The sequence below is a fragment of the Sorex fumeus genome, unplaced genomic scaffold, assembly GCF_029834395.1.
Source record: "Sorex fumeus unplaced genomic scaffold, SorFum_2.1 ptg000008l, whole genome shotgun sequence".
Classification (NCBI taxonomy): domain Eukaryota; kingdom Metazoa; phylum Chordata; class Mammalia; order Eulipotyphla; family Soricidae; genus Sorex; species Sorex fumeus.
The window spans coordinates 22,044,643-22,064,377 of record NW_026606065.1 but is presented as its reverse complement, the minus strand read 5'-3'; the positions used below and the strand labels follow the sequence as shown (position 1 = coordinate 22,064,377).

Genomic DNA, 19,735 nt, shown 5'->3' with positions numbered 1-19,735 from the left:
TCATCAATAGCCAAGTAATTATTGCCTAGAGGTTGATACATTACTAATACTATTAATTTGCATCCCCAAAAATGAGACATGAATTGTACTCACCCCTAGGCCCTTCAAGTCTTCTGTACATGCCCCCATTGCCCATTAATTAATCTATAAAAAGATTTTGCCTTTGTCCAATTGTAACCCATAATATGGCTTACAGTAGAGTAAGCCACCCTTGAATTTTCAAAATGTCTTAGGACATAGTTAAAATATGAGAAAACTGCAACCCTTAGGAGAATTAACAGCATGAAGTACACAAATTATTCAGTCATTATGATCAGCTTTATAAAATATTATTGACTATAAAAATGTCCAGTGGTAAATATACAGTCTGATTGATTTTCAATGTGCACAGTTATTTCTCTTCCCATCCCTAGATAGAATATTTCTGTCTCCAAAGGTTCCCTCTTCTCCCTTGCTGGCCTGTCCTTCCCGATGCCCAAGAATCGGGCTTCTGCTTTTCATCACAGAGTTTTGTGTTTCCAAGAATCCTCTTTAAGTTGCATGCATCAGGGTAAGTCTGTGTCTCATTCATCAATGACTGTGAATGTTGATGAAATTTAGCATCCATATCTGTGTGAATTTCTGACACTTGTTTCACAAGATGAATAACCATCCACACAAAAAAAAACAAAAAACAATTCAACCAATGAATTTATCTTTTACATTTTGCTGTTGATTTTGTTGATATTTACATGTTTGATATGAAATGTGGAAGCTCAACTGCATCTAAAATGCAATTTTTCTTCCAACCTGGAAGTTCGTGACATGAAGGAAGACTAACTAGAATTAAGACACATTGTTGGTGTTGGCAAAAAAAATCTCATCTAAGCCTTAAATCTTCCTACTATTCATTAGCATAATACAGAAGAAGTCAAAGGTGGGGAACAGGGACAAATGATATCAGATCTTGGTCTTGTTTTAGAAATCAAAGGAAACTCATGTTCTATAAACAGATATAGGGAGTCTCAATTCTCTTATATGCTGAGACTCTATCAATCACTGTATCACTGTATCACTGTCATCCCGTTGATCATTGAATTACTCGAGTGGGCGCCAGTAACGTCTCTATTCCTCCCATCCCTAAGATTTTAGCAGCCTCTTCTTACTCGTCTTTTCCCAAAGATTGGAGGCTCTTTCAGTGTCAGGGGAATGAGACCGGTTGTCGTTACTGTATTTGGCATATCGAATACGCCACAGGGAGCTTGCCAATCATTATTTAAAATTGATTCCAATAATGCCTCAAAGACCTTTGTTTCATCAAACATTTGATTTTATTTTCTGCGTCGTACTTCATGTGTGGTTCTGATCTTTTCTCATCATGGAACCTGCATCCATTTTATGGCTCAAGGCCTTGCGCTCTGAATAATCACTAACATGGTACTAGCGGGTCATAGGTCACAAACAGCCAGCATCACCTCAGAAAGAGATCCAGAAAAGGGCCAATTTCCATGAAAGGGCATGTGTTTTGTCTGTGCCCACAGCCTTTCCCCACCACAAAATGAAAGACCCCCCCGAACTTCTCCACTCTCTACACCCACCCCAGGCCCAAGCCTGTGAGGCCCAGCTGGGGTTGCCCAACCCTCAGAGGCTGCATTGAGGGGAGAAAGGGCCCAGAAGTCGAATCACAATTTCTGACTCATAAATCCAGTGAGCAGCAGCAGAGTTGGTCAGGCAGAGCCTTCCAGCCCAGCTCACATGCACCTCTCACCTTATTTATCTTAAACTCCTCCGTTTACACATTTGCCTTATGAACCACCCAGGAGGGTCAAGACAACTACCCACCTGATGGGCCTCTTTGGAGGAAGAAATGTGTGGATGAGGAATGATAGTGCTAAATCATTTTTTTTTAATGTAGGAGTACTGTTATTTGTTCAGCCACTGATTAGCTGATTGAATTGGGCATGAACTCCACCTTACTTTTTTTTCATAATTTTATTTATTTATTTATTTTTCTTCTTATATTTATTCATTAAATCACTGTGGGAAAAGTTACTAAGCTTTCAGCTTTAAGTCTCGGTCATACAATGAGCAAACATCTCTCCCTTCACTTTTTTCAACCTTAGATCCGAAGCTAAGCGTTTATGTCTCCCAGTTCAATTGCAATGACAATTCTGGTTTAATAAAGTGAAGAGTAGAGCAGTGTAAACACCAAAAATGAAATACAAAGGAAAACAAGACTTCCTGATTCATCGTTACCACTGTATAGGTGTTATGGAATATATTTAATGTCTTTCCATTATAAGAAAGATATAAAGGACGTAAAAACTATCTGTTGGATTTGAGGATGTTACAACCAAGGTTAGAAGGAAAATATTTAAATGTGCAGCCTAGTCACAAATACCTAAGCAGCTGGTGTTAATAATGTAGCTATTCTTAGTTGCTTAAGAATAAAATTGTTGGACCCAGAGTAGTAACTCAGAACTCATTTTTCACCACCAAAACCCCCAGTATACCCCCCCTCATCCCTCCCAATGCCTGTGAGGCAGATGATTTCCACTCAACTCTTCTCTACATTGATTGCATTCATTATTTCGACAAAAGATGATAGTGCTAAATCTTAAGGACAAGAAGGAAACATTGTATGCAGGGAAGAAGAGAGGGTGCTAAAGAATTCCAGTTATCTTATACAGCACATACATTTACCTATAATTTGATGTGATAGGATTGTTGTAGGTATATAGCTTTTGCTGTCTTGTATATATAATTTATTTTTAGCAATGTTTATTTGAGTGATGGGATTTCAACTAATTTTACTTTTGTCTCCTTTCCTTTGTATATTATTTTAATTTATATACATGAATCATGCATTATAATTAAAGTGAAAAAAGTTCAAAAAAAAAAAAGAGAGAAGAAGAGAGGTTGCCCCTGTTCTCGGTGAAGGTGAAGAATGATTCAGGGGGAGATAATACAGTGGGGAGGGCGCCTGCTTGCCTTGCATGTGGCCAATCCAGATTCTATCCCTGGCATACCATATAGTCCCCCGAGCACCTCCAGGAGTGATGACTGAGCACAGAGCCAGAAGTAACCCCTGAGCAGTGCCAGGTGTGCCTGCCCTCCCTCCGCCCCCCCCCAAAATAATGATTTGAACTTCTGTGACCTTTGAATTGAGACTAGGTGCAAAGTCACAGAGAGCAGGGCAAATAATCCAAGCAAACAGAACTATCAGATGTCTGTTTATGGAATTATTTTCCTGTGTAGGAAAAATAATGAGTGATCCACTCCCCATCATGAAACTCCTGAAACATGAGGAAGTTAAGTTTATAAGAGAGTGAAAAGAGTTCAGTCCATGGACATGGCAGGAATAGGTCCTTATCACAGCTAATATCCGTATGAATGCCCTTGGTCCCCCTGCTTGAACGTTATCCAATTCACATTACCCTCCACTTCCTGAAATGCTCTGGCCAATGAATCAGCACCTTAGGGGAGGCATCTGAATGCAGTCTTTCTCACCGGTAATCTCTGGCCCTTCAGGTGCCTCCCCACACTCCTGCCAGCTTCTTCTGCGTGCAGTTCCTCATTCTGAGACTCACTGCCTGTGGCTGTCGTCATCCCTCCAGTTTTTATTCTCTAATGAGGCCCCAGCTACCATACATTAACATGCTGTGGTAGATAGTTTTCTGATCAAGGGCATTCACAATGAAACTAACAATGTTTTTCTTTGCCCTTCTTTCAACATGCAATCCCACTAAACACAACGGTGTCCCACTTTTTTTCAATCTTAGATCAGAAGCTAAGCGTTTATGTCTCCCAGTTCAATTGCAATGACAATTCTGGTTTAATAAAGTGAAGAGTAGAGCAATGTAAACACCAAAAATGAAATACAAAGGAAAACAAGACTTCCTGATTCATCGTTACCACTGTATAGGTGTTATGGAATATATTTAATGTCTTTCCATTATAAGAAAGATATAAAGGACGTAAAAACTATCTGTTGGATTTGAGAATGTTACAACCAAGGTTAGAAGGAAAATATTTAAATGTGCATCCTAGTCACAAATACCTAAGCAGCTGGTGTTAATAATGTAGCTATTCTTAGTTGCTTAAGAATAAAATTGTTGGACCCAGAGGAGTAACTCAGTACCTTAGGAAGCCTTTCTTGCAAGCGTAAGAGCCCAAGTTCAATTTCAGTGTAGACAATTTCTGGCCACGTCATCCTGCACCCTGCCAGATGTGTACAGGTACCACAACAAAAGACTCCCACTCCAGCAAGAAATTTGGTCAATTGTGCAACCTAACTTGTGCCACTCTATGAGCTGCCAGGCATGCAAACATCCCATCATCACATCAGCAACCGTGAAGGGGATGAGGCTGGAATGAAAAGACTGAATTAAAATGTCCATGATTCCAGTCAACATGGAAAATAGCACTTGGGCTGACAAGGGAGGCATTAAATGACTGTGCTCTTCCCGGAAACCTGGGCTGTCAAATGCATAGCGTTTTTGTGCATTGAACTCACTGTCATTTTAGTTTGCCAGCTAAAAGGGTGTTCTCTTCTCCATCCATGGATGGTAGGGGCGAGGGGGATGCTTGCATTGATTGAGGTCCTCCTTCAAGGCCAGCATTGTGTTCAAGTGACTCAGCTGTCCTCTAAAATAAAACCCATCTTAAAGCGCCAAGGAGACCTCCCTGAAATCCCAGTGAGAACTGGTGCCAAGGAGTCCTCCCTGAAATCCCAGTGAGAATTGGGGGAGAGTGAGGGAGTGGGCAGGGGGAAGTGACAGAAAATTAATCCCCTTATAAACTCATCACTAATCTCTAGTCATCCAGAGTATTTTATAAATTTAAGCTGTTCCTTCAACACTGGGGACTTTCTTCCCATCTCTAGGGAACTTTTGTCTAGATATCAGGGGACATCAATAAAGGACTGTATTCATGGTCCATATTAATAAAGATTTATCCAGGATGAGAAGGAAGTTGCCTTCCTCTCTGCTAGATCACGTATCTTAACACAATATTCCACCAAATGCCTACCTGAGAAAAGATGGCTGGACACCATATGGATATGGACCAAGGCACACAGCCTCGGGATTGGGCGTCTCAGGCATCCTCTGTGTGTTTCACTCCCAAATATTTATAGTATCTTAAATCAATGGGTAATCAATCACTGTATCACTGTCATCCAGTTGTTCATCAATTTACTTGAGCAGGCGCCAGTAACATCTCTATTCAACCCAGCCCTGAGATTTTAGCAGCCTCTCCTTACTCGTCTTTCCCAATGATGGGAGGCTCTTTCAGGGTCATGGGAATGAGACCTGTTATAGTTACTGGTTTTGGCATATTGAATATGACCTGGGGAGCTTGTCAGGCTCTGTCCATGCGGGCAGGATACTCTCGATAGCTTGCCGGGCTCTCTGAGAAATGTATATTTCTCTCTATGATCTGTTGCCTACTGCCTGAACCCCATTAAACATGGTGTGGTAATTATGGACAATAGGTAGGAAGTGTCCCATGATGTGTCTGGAAAGTGGCCTGGAGCGTGGCAGCGGTTGGGTAGTGGAGGTCAGCTGCTGGTAGTGGAGTCTGTGCCTCAGCTAGAACAACTATTTGTGGACAATTGTCTATCTGCCAGTGTCTAACATTTCTTTCAGAAACCTGGAATGGTAACATATAGTTTGCATCCCATGATAATGATTTGCCTTCATATGTATTTATCAAGAATCCACATGTCACCGGTTAAGCAAGTTGGTGGAACAAAGCATCATTAAATGAAACAAATTCACATCCATGCAAAGTAATCAACACCTTCCAGCCTCATCTACCACCATAGCCCTCCTCCCCATCAAATAATGATGGTTCTGTGCTGTGTCCAACTTTCTCTCATGGACTGAGAGCCCTACAGTCTTCCATCACTTCCAGTGGTGATGTCTTCCTGAACCCGGGGACACAGTGAGTGGCACTGCAGAGTGCCCAGCAGCTTGCCAACAGGAAGCATGCCATTGATCTATGGTGCTGTCACCTGCGTTACCTGAGAAGCTTGCCACGGCACTTCCAAGCTTTGCAATTAATGATTTCTAGGATTTCAAGAGATTCCTTTAAATTGTATACTGGATAAAATTTTAAAAGATTCTGAAATTTTTGGCTGTTGCTTCTAATTTGTGTCTTCATGCACCTTGCCTAGATCCAGTAGAAAATGGGTGATGGGTGCTTAGAATACATTAGCAGACCTGACTTGAGTAATGAGCTAGGCTATAATAGAGCTGTATTATATCAATAATTAAAGTTTTAGTCAAATTCTATAATAAAGAACAAGAATTAATTCACCCTAGAAAGGGCATAAAGCCCATGCTAATGACAAGATTAAAGGCCTATTAATATTTTAGGAGAAGTGTGGTCATTAACATTTATCTCATATGCCTCCTATTTTTATTGCTATTTCACTCTAGCACTTCATATGTTAGCTATATAAAATTCAGTTTTCCCCTTTGGAGATATTTGTTTATTGTGTGTTTATTGGTGTGACATAATTACTACACCATATTTGATGGGGTTCAGACAGTAGGCAACAAATCATATATATATATATATATATATATATATATATATATATATATATCCCTCAGAGAACCCGGCAAGCTTCCAAGAGTATCCTGCCTGCATGGACAGAGCCTGGCAAGCTCCCCATGTCATATTTGATATGCCAAAACCAGTAACTATAACAGGTCTCATTCCCCTGACCCTGAAAGAGCCTCCAATCATTGGGAAAGACGAGTAAGGAGAGGCTGCTAAAATCTCAGGGCTGGGACGAATAGAGATGTTACTGGCACCTGCTCGAGTAAATTGACAAACAGCGGGATGACAGGGATACAGTGACAGTGTGTGTTTAATAGATAAAATGTAAGCAAATGTAAGTTTGGGGGAGCATGTGTCCCTTCTTTAAACTAGTATAGTCCTGTGGAAAGGGAAAAAGGGCAAACTTCAGAGCAACTATACATCCAATAGCATGCCCCTCTGGAAAGAAATGAAGAATGGAGTGGCAATCCATGACTCAGTGAAAAGTGAGCTACATGTACCATAAAGAGTCAAATCATCTGGAAAACTGTCTCTTAAAAGGTAAATGCTAAACACACACACACACACACACACACACACACACACACACACGATGCTCAGCATCACAGGGAAATATAAACCAAGGCCACAGTGAGACATCACCTCACACCCATGACAATACCCTATGACAAAAAGATTGAGACAACAACTGTGGGTAAGAACACTGAGCATGAAGAAGCCCAGTTACTTTGATGAATAATTTCTTTGATAGAAATGTGAATTAGTATAACTTCTGTGAAAATCCTCTATGCTATGGTGATTTCTTTAACAACTGAAAACTCAAATTCCACATGATCCAGCAATTCTACACTTAGAGTTGTATCTGAAGGATATGGAAACACTAATTTGAAATAATATTTGCATCCCCATATTCGAGGGTTGCTCAAGTTTTGTTCACAACAGCTAACACAAGAAATCCACCCAAAATACCATCAACAGATAAAGAAGCCGTGCTCTGTAAATTTAATAGTATAGTTGAAATTGTGACTTTGGGGACGAATATAACTGAAGAAACTATCAACTATGGTGATAATTATATACACTTAGAAGGATGAAATGAAATCCCCCCAATCTTAATAAACATGAAAAATTACAGTAAAAAAATAGTGAAAATGATAATCAGGTTAAAAGGATGAGCAAAGTGACTAAAGCAGCAATAATCAGAACTAGCTTTTCTCTAACGCTGGTGAGCTGCCTAACCATCTCACTCATGTGTGTTTGCTAGGTTTGTGCTCTCTTTTTCTTGTACGGGAATAAACAGAACAGCACTAACAGCTGTTCACAGGCAACCAATCATGTAATACATTTTTCTCAGGAATAGAGTGATTATTCAGTTCTTCCTATTACTGTTATCTCTTCCTCTCAATTCTACTCATTTGCTCTTTTTTTTTATGTAGGAGTACTGCTATTTATTCAGCCACTGATTAGCTGATTGAATTGGGCATGAACTCCACCTTACTTTTTTTTCCATAATTTTATTTATTTATTTTGTTTATTTTTTTCTTGTTATATTTATTTATTGAATCACTGTGGGAAGAGTTACTATGCTTTCAGGCTTAAGTCTCAGTCATACAATGATCAAACACCTCTCCCTTCACCAGTACTCATTTTTCACCACCAAGAACCCCAACATACCCCCCTCCAACCCCTCCCGATGCCTGTGAGGCAGATGATTTCCACTTAACTCTTCTCTACATTGATTACATTCATTATTTCGACAAAATATAGACCATTATTGTTTGGAATTTCCCCCCCAACAATCAGAATTGCTGAAAAGGCATTGTGAAATACTTTGTTTTCTATAGCTGGTTATGAGAATGGGCTGGAGCCATAGCACAGTAGGGCGTTTCCTTGCACACAGCCAATATGGCCGACCCGAGTTCGATTCCTCCGCCCCTCTCGGAAAGCCCGGCAAGCTACCGAGAGTATCTCGCCTACACGGCAGAGCCTGGCAAGCTACCCATGATGTATTCGATATGCCAAACACAGTAACAAGTCTCACGATGGAGATGTTACTGGGCCTGCTCGAGAAAATCGATGAACAATGGCAGGACTGTGACCGTGACCATTATGAGAATTGTATAATCTCACGTGGCCGCAATAGCGGCCTCGCAATTTTGGATTTCTGCAAAGAGCCAGATAATTACAAGATTGATTTCTGTGCGTCTGGTGTTATGGCTGTGCCGAAGAGCCGCTTGTGGGGGCAACTCGTCACCTCGGTTGGGTGTGAAGGATGAGCCGGTACTGCCCCCCTTCCCATGAGACTGCAGTTGCTCCATCACCACCAGCTCATACCTGGCTTTCCAATAAGCTCTGAGGTTGGTGGCCACCCTGTATGCGGTCCAGATGCATTTTTTCCAAAAGCCGCTGGGTTTCTAGATTTGTTTCTGAGTCTCTGTGATTATGGCTGTTAATTAGCTTGATCAGGAGCCAGAGAGGCTGTTTGTAGGCAGCGACTCAGGGTCTCGCTGGATGGGGAGGAAAGGGCTGGTTCCACCCCCATCTGGTGAGGCCCCGCTTGTCTCATCTCTGCAGGCCCAAACCTGACTGTCCAGTGGCCTCTGGAGGATGGTGGTCACCAGGCCAACCAAGGGGAACAGGCCAAGTCACGAAACCTATTCCCACCTGGAGTGGCCCAGCACCAGTAACGTACTGCGGGAACAGGATGCATTTCTGCCAAAAGCCTTTGGGTTCTGAGATTCATTTCTGAGTCTCTGGGATCATGGCTGTTAAGCAGTTTGATCAGGAACCAGAGAGGCCATGCCTCCAATTATATAGCTGAGCCGGAGGTGGTTTGTGGTTGTGTCTCCCACATACCTAACTTTTGTCCATTTACTTTCTTGGTAAACTTTGCCCCAAGTTTTTGGGGTCCGGCCAAAGGCACAGCAGAAATTTTGAGGTATCTGAAAGTCTGACGGTGTCATCAGCCTGCTGATGTACTCACCTCACAGGTACAGACTGACCTGCTGGCGGCACCATACCCCCCTCATTTGCTCTTTCAGGATGGATATTCCTGAAAACTGACTGGTGGGAGAAGCATTCACATGGCTGTACTCCAGTGAAGTTTGGACTGTTTGTTGGAGAAAACAGTTATTGCTCAAAGCTAAAATAACGTTGGTGAGTCCTTGCTTTTCAAACCCACACTCTCCCTGAGCACATCTCCCACTGGCTTGTGTCTTGTTTCATTGCTTGCTTATTTCCACTCTGGAGAAGGCCGTGTTCTCTCTCAAACATGTACTTCTCCCTCTCTCTCCCTCATATCTTTCTGAATAAGTTTCAATAAAAACGTTCTTGCTTCACACACACACACACACACACACACACACACACACACACACACGAGTTAGGGGCCATTTCATCACATTAAGGTCCATCACCTGCACAACCCCCTATTGCCAAAGGAAGGCTGCCCTACACTGAGAAGCCAGAAATGTGTGAGACCTGAGGAAAACTATATCTCTTAGGCCTCAGAAGTAGTTTCCTAACTTACTCAGCCACTTCAGTGGATTCTTTACACTGTTACAGGACGTTCTTAGAAGCAGTCTCTATACTCCACAGTTAACATTGACAATCACTTAATCACTTAATCACTTAACTTCCCATTAGTCATTGATTTGCTCGAGCGGGCGCCAGTAACGTCTCCATTTGTCCCTGTCGCGTGCTAGTGTAGCCCAATGGCATCTGTTCGCTCCAGGAACATGAAGGGCCTCAAACCGATCGTTCATGATCTTCACGAAGAAGTCTGACCATCTGGTAGGTGGGCGGCCACGCGGTCTCTTGACATCCCGTGGAATCCAATCAGTAACAGCTCTAGTCCAGCGGTCGTCTTTAAATCTCATTACGTGACCAGCCCATCTGATTTTCGACACCTTGGCAAATGAGACAGCGTCCCTGATCCTTGATCGTCGACGGATGTCAGAACTCCAGATTCTTTCTCTCAATTGAGTGAAACGTGATATTTCAAGCATAGCTCTTTCTATTCTTCTTTGGGAGACCTGAATGGCGTTCTCATCTTGTTTGCGTAGGGCCCAGGTCTCTGAGGCATATGTTAATGCAGGAAGAACAGTGGAATCAAAGAGATGTGCCCGGAGCCGGAGGTTCTTCGTCCTCTTAGCTATTTCTTCGACGTTCTTGAAGGCGTTCCAAGCCGCTCTCTTCCTCCTGCGCAGCTCGGGTGCCAGGTCATTTGTCATGTTGACCTCTCGACCTAGGTACACATAGCTGTTGCATTCGGAGATGGTCGTTCCATTGAGAGCGAATGGGGCGTCAGGAACAAGGCTGTTTCTCATAAACATTGTCTTCATAAGATTCAGCTGTAGTCCTACCTTTCCACACTCACGGTCAAAGTCGGCCAGCATTTGTGCCGCTTGGCTGATGTTTGGTGTTATTAAAACAATATCATCAGCAAAGCGGAGGTGGTGTAATTGCCGACCATCTATCTTCACTCCCATTCCTTCCCATTCCAGTCGTCGCATGATGTTCTCGAGGGTGGCACTGAAGAGTTTCGGTGAAATGGTATCACCCTGCCGCACCCCTCTCTTGACATCAACGATCACTTCTTTGTAGAATGGTGAGATCCTGGTAGTGAATCCGCAATACAGCTCACGGAGGATCCTGATGTATTGGGCTTGAATGCCCTGATTGGCTAGGGCTTCAATGACCGCTTCCGTCTCAACAGAATCAAAGGCCTTCTTTAAATCAATGAACGTTAAGCAGAGCGGCATCTTGAACTCCCGAGAAACCTCAATGAGCTTTGTTATTGTGTGGATATGGTCGATGGGTGATTAGAGGTCACCCCAAAAGCCTCTATCCCTCTCGGAAAGACTGGCAAGCTACCGAGAGTATTCCGCCCGCACGGAAGAGCCTGGCAAGCTATCCGCTGTGTATTCGATATGCCAAAACCAGTAACTACAACTGGTCTCATTCACCTGACCCTGAAGGCTTCACTGACATGGCAGCACTGAGAAGGATGAGAAAGGAGAGGCCGACAAAATCTCAAGGCCGACCTAGGCTGCCACAACGAAGGAAGACAAAAATGATCGTCTGTACTTTCAATGCACGTACGCTAGCATCAGATGCATCCATCGAGGACCTGATGGTACAAGCGCGAATGATCAAGTACGACATCATTGATCTGACCGAGACAAGAAGGCACGAATCTCACCATGCCGTTTTCGACACTGGAGAAGAATTGTTCCTCGGAACATGCGATAAAAGAGGTGTTGGAGGCATCGGTGTCCTTGTCAACACAAACTTGGCCAAGAGCATTGATTCATTCGAATGCCTAACAACCCGAATCGGACGTTTACATTTGAATAGATGTGACTCACTGCCTGCAGTTTCTATCTTCGTTGTCTATGCACCAACATCTCATTATGATGAAAGAGAAATCGAGAAGTTCTACATGGAGCTAGAGAAGTTCTATAAAGAAGACCACACCTTCTACAAGATCATTGTGGGTGATGTTAATGCCAAGATAGGACCGAGAAGATCAGCTGAAGAACTTCACATCAGGACCCACGGCCTAGAATGGAACGAACAGGGTGAGAGACTGTCTGAGTTCATCATGTCGACCAAGACCATCCATGGTAACTCACAGTTCCAGAAGGCAGAATCTAAACGATGGACATGGGAGTCTCCCGGTGGACGATTCCACAACGAAATAGACCACATCATATTCAATCGACGGTTTTGCCTGACTGATGTCGCTGTTGTCCCAAAATTTCGAACGGGATCGGACCACCGTCTCCTTCGTGCAAAATTCTACTTCACAGAGCGGGGAGAAAGGGCTGCAAAGTTCAAAAAGAGAACTCCCAGAATGACCACCAACTGGGAACTCTTTGGTACTATTGCGGCAACAAGGGAAGATGCCATTGTTGACAACATTGATGAGGAATACGATCGACTGGTTCAGCACCTCCATGAATGTGCGAGGAACGCCAAGAGAGAGATAGCCACAAAAAGTCGCCTATCTTCGAAAACTCTTGAGCTAATTCGCCAGCGTGGTTTGGCGCATGCCTCAGGCAACCGCAAACTAACGTCCGAGCTCGCAAAGCAGTGCAGAGATGCGATCAAGGAAGACCTCAAAGAGAGAAGAGCAGAAGTACTGGTAGATGCGGCAGAAGCCGGGAAAAGTATTCGTAACGCCCGCCTGTCCTTCGCCAACTATAAGACCAAGATGACTGCCCTCCGACGTCCTGATGGATCCATCACATCCTCCAGAACGGCAATGGAGAAGATTATCCATGACTTCTACTCAAATCTCTTCGATAGCCATGTCCACTTGCCAACATACCAAATTCCACAGGATGGGTATGTTGTTCCCAACGTTCTCCCCTCCGAAATCCGACACGCCATTTCCTCGGTAAAGAAACAAACAGCACCCGGCCCAGACAAGGTCAGACCTGAACACCTGAAGAACCTGCCGTCAGTACTCATCAATACACTGGCTCGGCTCTTCACTCGCTACCTGTCTGAATGCAAGGTTCCGTCCCAATGGAAAACCAGCAGGACCGTACTACTGTTCAAGAAGGGAGACATCCATGACATTGGCAACTATCGCCCGATCTGCCTATTGTCTGTCATCTACAAGTTGTTCACTCGAGTCATCCTAAATAGGATTGGCAGAACACTAGATGAAGGACAACCATGCGAGCAAAGGATTCAGCACCATCAACCATATCCACACAATTGACAATCACAGGTCCAGAAAGTTCCTCAAATATCTAGAACACTTCATCCATATGGGTCCAGGTTTCAACATTCACATTTTTAAGGTAAATTGGTTCAAAATATTCTCAAAATCAAGAGAAAGCAGTAGCTCCCAGCAGGCTGGCTAGAACCTGCTAATTTAGGAAAAGACATCATTATCTCGCAAAGATTTCTCTGCATGCAGCCCTGATCTGGGGCTCTCTCTGCCTTCCTGTGCAAATTCATTGAGAGGATTTCAGTCCACAGCCAGTCCCGTAGGGTTAGAGAGAATCTTCCTGAAACAGCCAAATTAACCAGCGCTGAATAGGCCCACATGTAGAAGGCAAAGGAGGTGACATACATGGAAAAAAACTTAAAGCCATTGACTGACTGACACAGAAATAACCAACTCATGTATGTGTGATGATGGAAGAAAAGAAAATAAAAGTTGTAGAGAACTGTTTCAATAAGACAGATATTCTAAATGCACTATTTCTCATTTAATTTCCCCCTAATTTTCCATGAAACAAGTCCACTAAAAAGAACAACTTAATACTTCTTTTCTGACCAGTTTCTTTTGCATTACACGACTTCATTTCTATTGAAATAGTGTGCTAAGTCAGATGGAGCATCTCTTGATTTCCTAGTAATTCACGAAATTGCAGAGAATATTTGCCACAGAGTAGAGCTATTAAAAGAGCTCAATTAGCTAGCAGACCTGGATGGGGGCACACCCCCCACTTCTTTGGGAATCTTAGAATATTTATTCATATATTCTGAACCTTCCCTATTCCGTGGACCTAATAATAGTATTCATAGAGTTGTTGAAAAGGTTAGACGAAATTAGACATTGAAAACATCTCAGGACAAAAATAGCTATTGTTACTACAGACCATTTTTAAAATTCAAATGTTAAAATTAAAGGCAATTATGTGGTTAGTTTATAACCTGAGGTTACTCTGTGAAGGAAAGGAAGGAAGGAAGGAAGGAAGGAAGGAAGGAAGGAAGGAAGGAAGGAAGGAAAGAAGGAAGGAAGGACAGGTTTCCATAGTCCAGAATCAAACATACCCAACCATCGACCCTTTTCCGCACCATTGCCGACTCCTGCTGGGGTTGCCACTCACGGTGTCATCTTGCGGCTTCGTCCTAACCTACACAACCAGAAAAATTAACTCAACAAATATTGTTCTTTTCAGTCCAGTCCCAGGGATAACACTTCACATGTGCAAAGAATCCTGACAAATCTGTCACAAAAGTTCAGCACTGCATTTATTCCAGGTGAGGTGGTTGGGTGCCAAAGCCAAGAGGAAAGTTCCAGACAAATAAAGTCAGATACTCATGCAGTGGAAACCTGGGAGAAGAATGTGCTATGGCAAAAATGCCATAAAACAGATGCAATATGGAAACGTTTCATGCCATTGCAGTGTGTTCCTGTGGTGCTCGGGGTCCTTGGAGCTACCCTGCTCAAAACCGGGCAGAGTGTGTGTGTGTGTGTGTGTGTATGTGTGTGTTTGGGGAGGGCGAGGTAGCATGCTCTGTGACGTAAGCCACATCCCGGGTGCATAATATTGTTTTTGACCCTTGTGCTCATAAAATTTAAGTTCCCACGGTGTTGGGAGCAGGAGCCGGTGCTGCCCTGTTCTCTGTACTGACAGGTGAGGAGCCATTACCCTGAAGGGCACTATTGATCTTCACAATCCATCCCCCAAGGTTGCAGCCCTGTAGTCACCTACAAGCCTCATCCTACTAATTTCTTTGTACATCAGTGAAACTATTAGAAAGAAATTACAAAACTAAAAGTCCATAAACAAGGCACCAGTTAAATAACCGATGACACGTCCATAACTTCACCTCCTCTATCGCTATTGTAGATGTAGAAATCGCTTTCAATTTGCTAAAATGGAAACAGCTGCCAGATGGGATCAGCGGTAGAGGGGGAATGTGGCCGAACATGGTGTGAGGGTAAGTTCTCTGAGTACTTTGGCATGTGCATGTGGATGGGTACAACTAATGTCTCTGGAAGGAAATAAAGTAAATTTGTATTTATAGGGTATGTAATGTGGGGTTTTATCTTGTATAGTTCCGTTTTGGTTTGGGGGCCAACACCCACAGTGCTCAGGGCTGACTCCTTGATGTGCATTTAGGGATTCTCCTGGTGGACTTAGGAGAAGATATGGGATGCTGAGAATCAAACTGAATTGGCTGCATGCAAGGCAAGTGCCCTGCCCACTGCACCACCACCCTAGCCCTCATCTTGGCCACTCTTGGTTTAAAAAGCCACTCTTCTACTCAAATGAAAGGTAAAAGGTAAAAGGTAAAGGCCCTCCCGTTGATCGTCGATTTGCTCGAGTGGGCCCAGTAACGTCTCCATTGGAGACTTTGTTGTTACTGTGTCTGGCATATCAAATACTCTCGGTAGCTTGCCGGGCTCTCCGAGAGGGGCGGAGGAATCGAACTCAGGTCGGCCATGTTGGCCGCTTGTAAGGCAAACGCCCTACCGCTGTGCTGTTGCTCCAGTCCTGGAGCGATAGCACAGCAAATGAAAGGTATGCAAAAAAAAAGAAAGTTTTTGTCATGACAGGAGAATGTTGAATACATAAATAAAATAAACACTCAAGGAGACTACACTAAGGGAAAGAGCACAATACAAAGGTGTAGGATAACACTGTTTTTGTCCTTCCTGCATAGCCTCAGGTAGTTTAAGTTTATTGGGTTGCTCCCATCACAGTGCTCCATTCCTCTATAACTTCTTTTATTGTTTATTGTTTATTTGTAACTTCTTTCTTTGTGCTCTGTTGACTTGTGAATATTGTTTTTTTCTCTTCTCCCTAAGTCCTTTGCATAGTTTATTCAGAGCAATGTCCTTTTTGTATGGACACAAGAAGACAGTGTATGCTATGCTTTTGTAACGTGACTCTCAGTGATATTTTCTTCCTAGGCATCTGTTCTCTCAACTAAGCCTCAGCTGCCTTTACTTCCTAGCGCCCTCAAAAGCAGGGTCCTGAGGAGGGACTGGATGGAACCAGGGCAAGTGGTAAGCTCTGTGCTACCCTGGCATCGAGATGGGACTGGCCAAAGTGCCTAATGCTTAATTATAAGTTAAGAGCTTGGTCATAGACAAATGCTGTCATGATCCAAAAAGTAATAACTAGACTCTGCTAGGACCCTGCTAGGGTTAGGAATGATTCATCTGGCCTGAGTGCTGTAGTCTGAGTCTGTGGCAAGATGTTCCCAGGAGAGCTGCCCTAAAAGCCTCAGTGTATCTCTTACTGTGTCCATACAAAAGAGAGAGAAAAACACCTTAAGAGGTATTTTGTCCCTGGGCAGTCAGGAAGAGCTTTGGAATACCCCAGGTGATGTTTCAGCCCTTGAGCCTCAAAGTCAGGAAGGGCTTTCTTATGTTGATTTGACTGCCTGATTGGGTGCACTGTTGGGGGGGGGGGGGGGGAAGCTGTTCAATAAAGGATAATAAGAAAGTACACCTATTTGCTTCTTCTTCACATTGGTGTTTTCATATTTTTGTTACCCCACCACCAATGTCCCAGTATCCCTCTAGCCAACTCATCCCACCAGTCTGCCTCGATGGTAGGCACTTTTCTCTCTCTGTCTGTCTCTCTGTGTGTCTGTCTCTCTGTTTCTGTCTCTGTCTCTCTGTCTCTGTCTCTATCTCTCTCTGTCTCTCTCTCTCTCTTCCCCCCTCTCTTTTGGCATTATGGTTTGCAATACAGATACTGAGAGGCTGTTATATTTGGTCCTTTGCCCACTTTCAGCACATATCTCCCATCCAACATTATTGTCATCGTTCTCCATGGCTGGAAGCAAATTCAGTTCTGGTGTCTGGGCAGCTGTTATTGTGGCATCATGATTTGCAGCCCTGTCAATGATAGAGTTTCACAATAGAGTCAGAATGATCGAGTTCTCTGCCTGCAATGTGCCACCACCAGCCATCACCAGGATATCCACTTCCTTTCTCCATTATCCCAAGGACCCTCCTACCCTGGGCTCAGTTCTCTAGACCAACTCTCAACTCTGTGGCCTTCGTGTTTGTGAAAAACCAACCAAGCAACAAGGAAACCTTCTTGGATCTTCACTTCACTTCAGATGAAAACAAAATTCTAGAATCAATCAAAGAAAGCATTACACTGTTGGTTCAACCAGAGAAATATTCAAATAAACTGCAAAACTTGAATAAAACTATAGAGGAGGATCCAATAGACTTCAAAGAACTTCAAAAGCAAGTGCCAACAGGAACTGTGGAACCATTTCTGGTGGAACACATGAAACCAATCCCAAAGGGATGAAAACAAGCTCTGCCTCTGAGTGCATCACTCTCACTCAAGAGCTCAATGCCTGAGCCAGCCTCACGACAGCACCAGGGGAAAGAACCAGTGACCGCCAGCATCAGAAGCCTAATCTCTGCCCAGTGCTGGATGCAGAAGACGTCCGGTGGCAAAGGAGAGCAATGATCTTTGAGAGTATGTCATCTTTGTTCTACTCCTCTTCCTTGAACACAAGGTAATGGGGAAACCATCCCTCTCCTTCCAGAGAGGCACACCAGCAGGAAGTGGGGGCAGGACTGTTGGGTTTTAGGGAGACCTGAGAGGTTGGGCAGGGCACTGGTGGAGCCTGGGAGGAGGAGGATGAACTGGCCTTAAGGGCGAAAGTGGGGGGCAGCCCACACTTACCCCCGGGGCCATGTTTGGGTTGTTCCCCAAAAGGTCTCCAAACACTAGTTATCTCATTCTAAACAAAGAAACTGGGTTATTTTAAAAAGCTTGGGTTGAGTTTTCCTTAACTGGAAACAGCAAACCTTTTGGAGGGGGGGAGGGAGAAGCATATTTAAATAGCTACTTTCTCAAGATAATTTTGGGGGCATTTCAAAGAGTTTTAAAGTTCTCCACAGACAGCCTGAAATATGAGAATCCACCAGGAGGTAGCAGGAAGTCATCCTTCATTGATGAATAATTCATGCCGGGGCTTCTGGGAACAGAATCCACCCTGGGCGCTCGTGTTCTCCTGACGTGAGAGCCATCATCACTGAGGGCCCCTCACTTAGTAACGCTACTGGAGATGTCTTATCTCATTTCGCTTAGGAACCCCAAAGAGGCTTATGTTGGCACGGTCCCAAGAGAATGCTTTGAGAAAGAGTCAACGTCTCTCTCAAGGAGTCCCACCTTCCCATGGAAAGCTTCTCCACAGCAACCGTGGGAGTGCAAGTGATGTCGGTGGGCCCACGGGTGACTTATATGAAGCAGGGAGGAGAGAAATGGTCACTTTCTCCCCATCTGCCTCTGCCACACAGGACCCAGGGTTACTGCATTCTTGTCTCGCTTGCAGAAAGGAATTTCAGCAGTAGACAAGCAGGGAAGTAAAATAGATTTTATTTGGAGGATTTTTTTGAAGGTGTGGGGAGAGAGAGAGAGAGAAAGAGAGAAAGAGAGGGAGAGAGAGAGAGAGAGAGGTGCTCAAGAGAGAACTCGGGCTTCTCCAAGGGCGGAGAGAGCCCCTACATATATCCCAGCATTAGACACAAAAGCACAAAAGTCCACATCTCAAGAGGGGAAATGCGGGCGACACGTGTGCTCAGGCACCACATGTGCTCAGGCACAAGGGTGCAGGCAGCACATGGGCTCGGGCAGCATATGTGCGCCCTTCCTTTGTTTAAGGTGGCTTTTATAGGTTCTTCTCAGGTTGGCTTGATCCGGAACGTTCTGGAGTCTTCTGGGGCTGAATCACTAAAGTTAATTGGATTAAAGGAGAAGTCTGAGAATCTTTGAGGAGGGGGACTCCATGGGGAGGGGTCCAAGCTCCTCAGGGTCTGCTGAAGTTCTTATCAGATCTTTGTTTTTCATATCCACAGAGTGGTTCAGTCTTAAAATTTTCCTTCCCAGAAGTTTTGTTGACTTAATTTTCACTGCCAAGGGCCTTTCCCTGCCTATCTGCCTACATCAGAACAAGGCAGGATCACTGAGTCCTCTTCCAGGGGTGACAAGGGAGCTCCCAGGTGCCGCTGAGCTGCCCCTGGCTCCCTCCCTCTGTAGTTAGGAAGACAGACAGCACTTGGTGTGCTGACAGACAAAATACACTTGACGCCCCCAGCCAAATGAGTGGCTTCAGCAAAGTCCTGGGCTTTGAGCCTGTGATCTGCCATGAAGAGAGGAATAATGAATGCCCACATCTCCAGGCTGGGAGCCCTCAGCAAGATCAGCCCTTTGATGCCTTTGCAATTTTTTTTCTGGTGACCCATCTTACCCTCTTCAATTCTTTCATTCAAAGACACGCATTCTGGACTTTGATGTCCAAGTCTGATCATTCTGTCTCCCTACTTCTTCTTTCAATAATTTCTCAAGTAAGAAAATCTGGGCTCGGGACTTGCAAGGTGATCAATCCATGAGTGCTGCCTTGGGCCACCGTGACCCTCTCCCAGCCCCCAGGACACAGAGCCCACCCCAGGAGT

At 44.0% G+C, this 19,735-nt stretch overlaps 1 protein-coding gene across 1 annotated transcript; it reads left to right on the top strand.

The window, feature by feature from the left end:
* Positions 1 to 11,623: 11,623 nt before the first annotated feature.
* On the top strand, positions 11,624 to 12,931 carry LOC130018720 (craniofacial development protein 2-like; the record flags this gene model as incomplete). The annotated part of the gene is made up of 1 exon (XM_056109485.1): positions 11,624 to 12,931. A coding segment is annotated over exon 1 (1,308 nt), but the record flags the coding sequence as incomplete, so codon positions are not given.
* Positions 12,932 to 19,735: the final 6,804 nt, after the last annotated feature.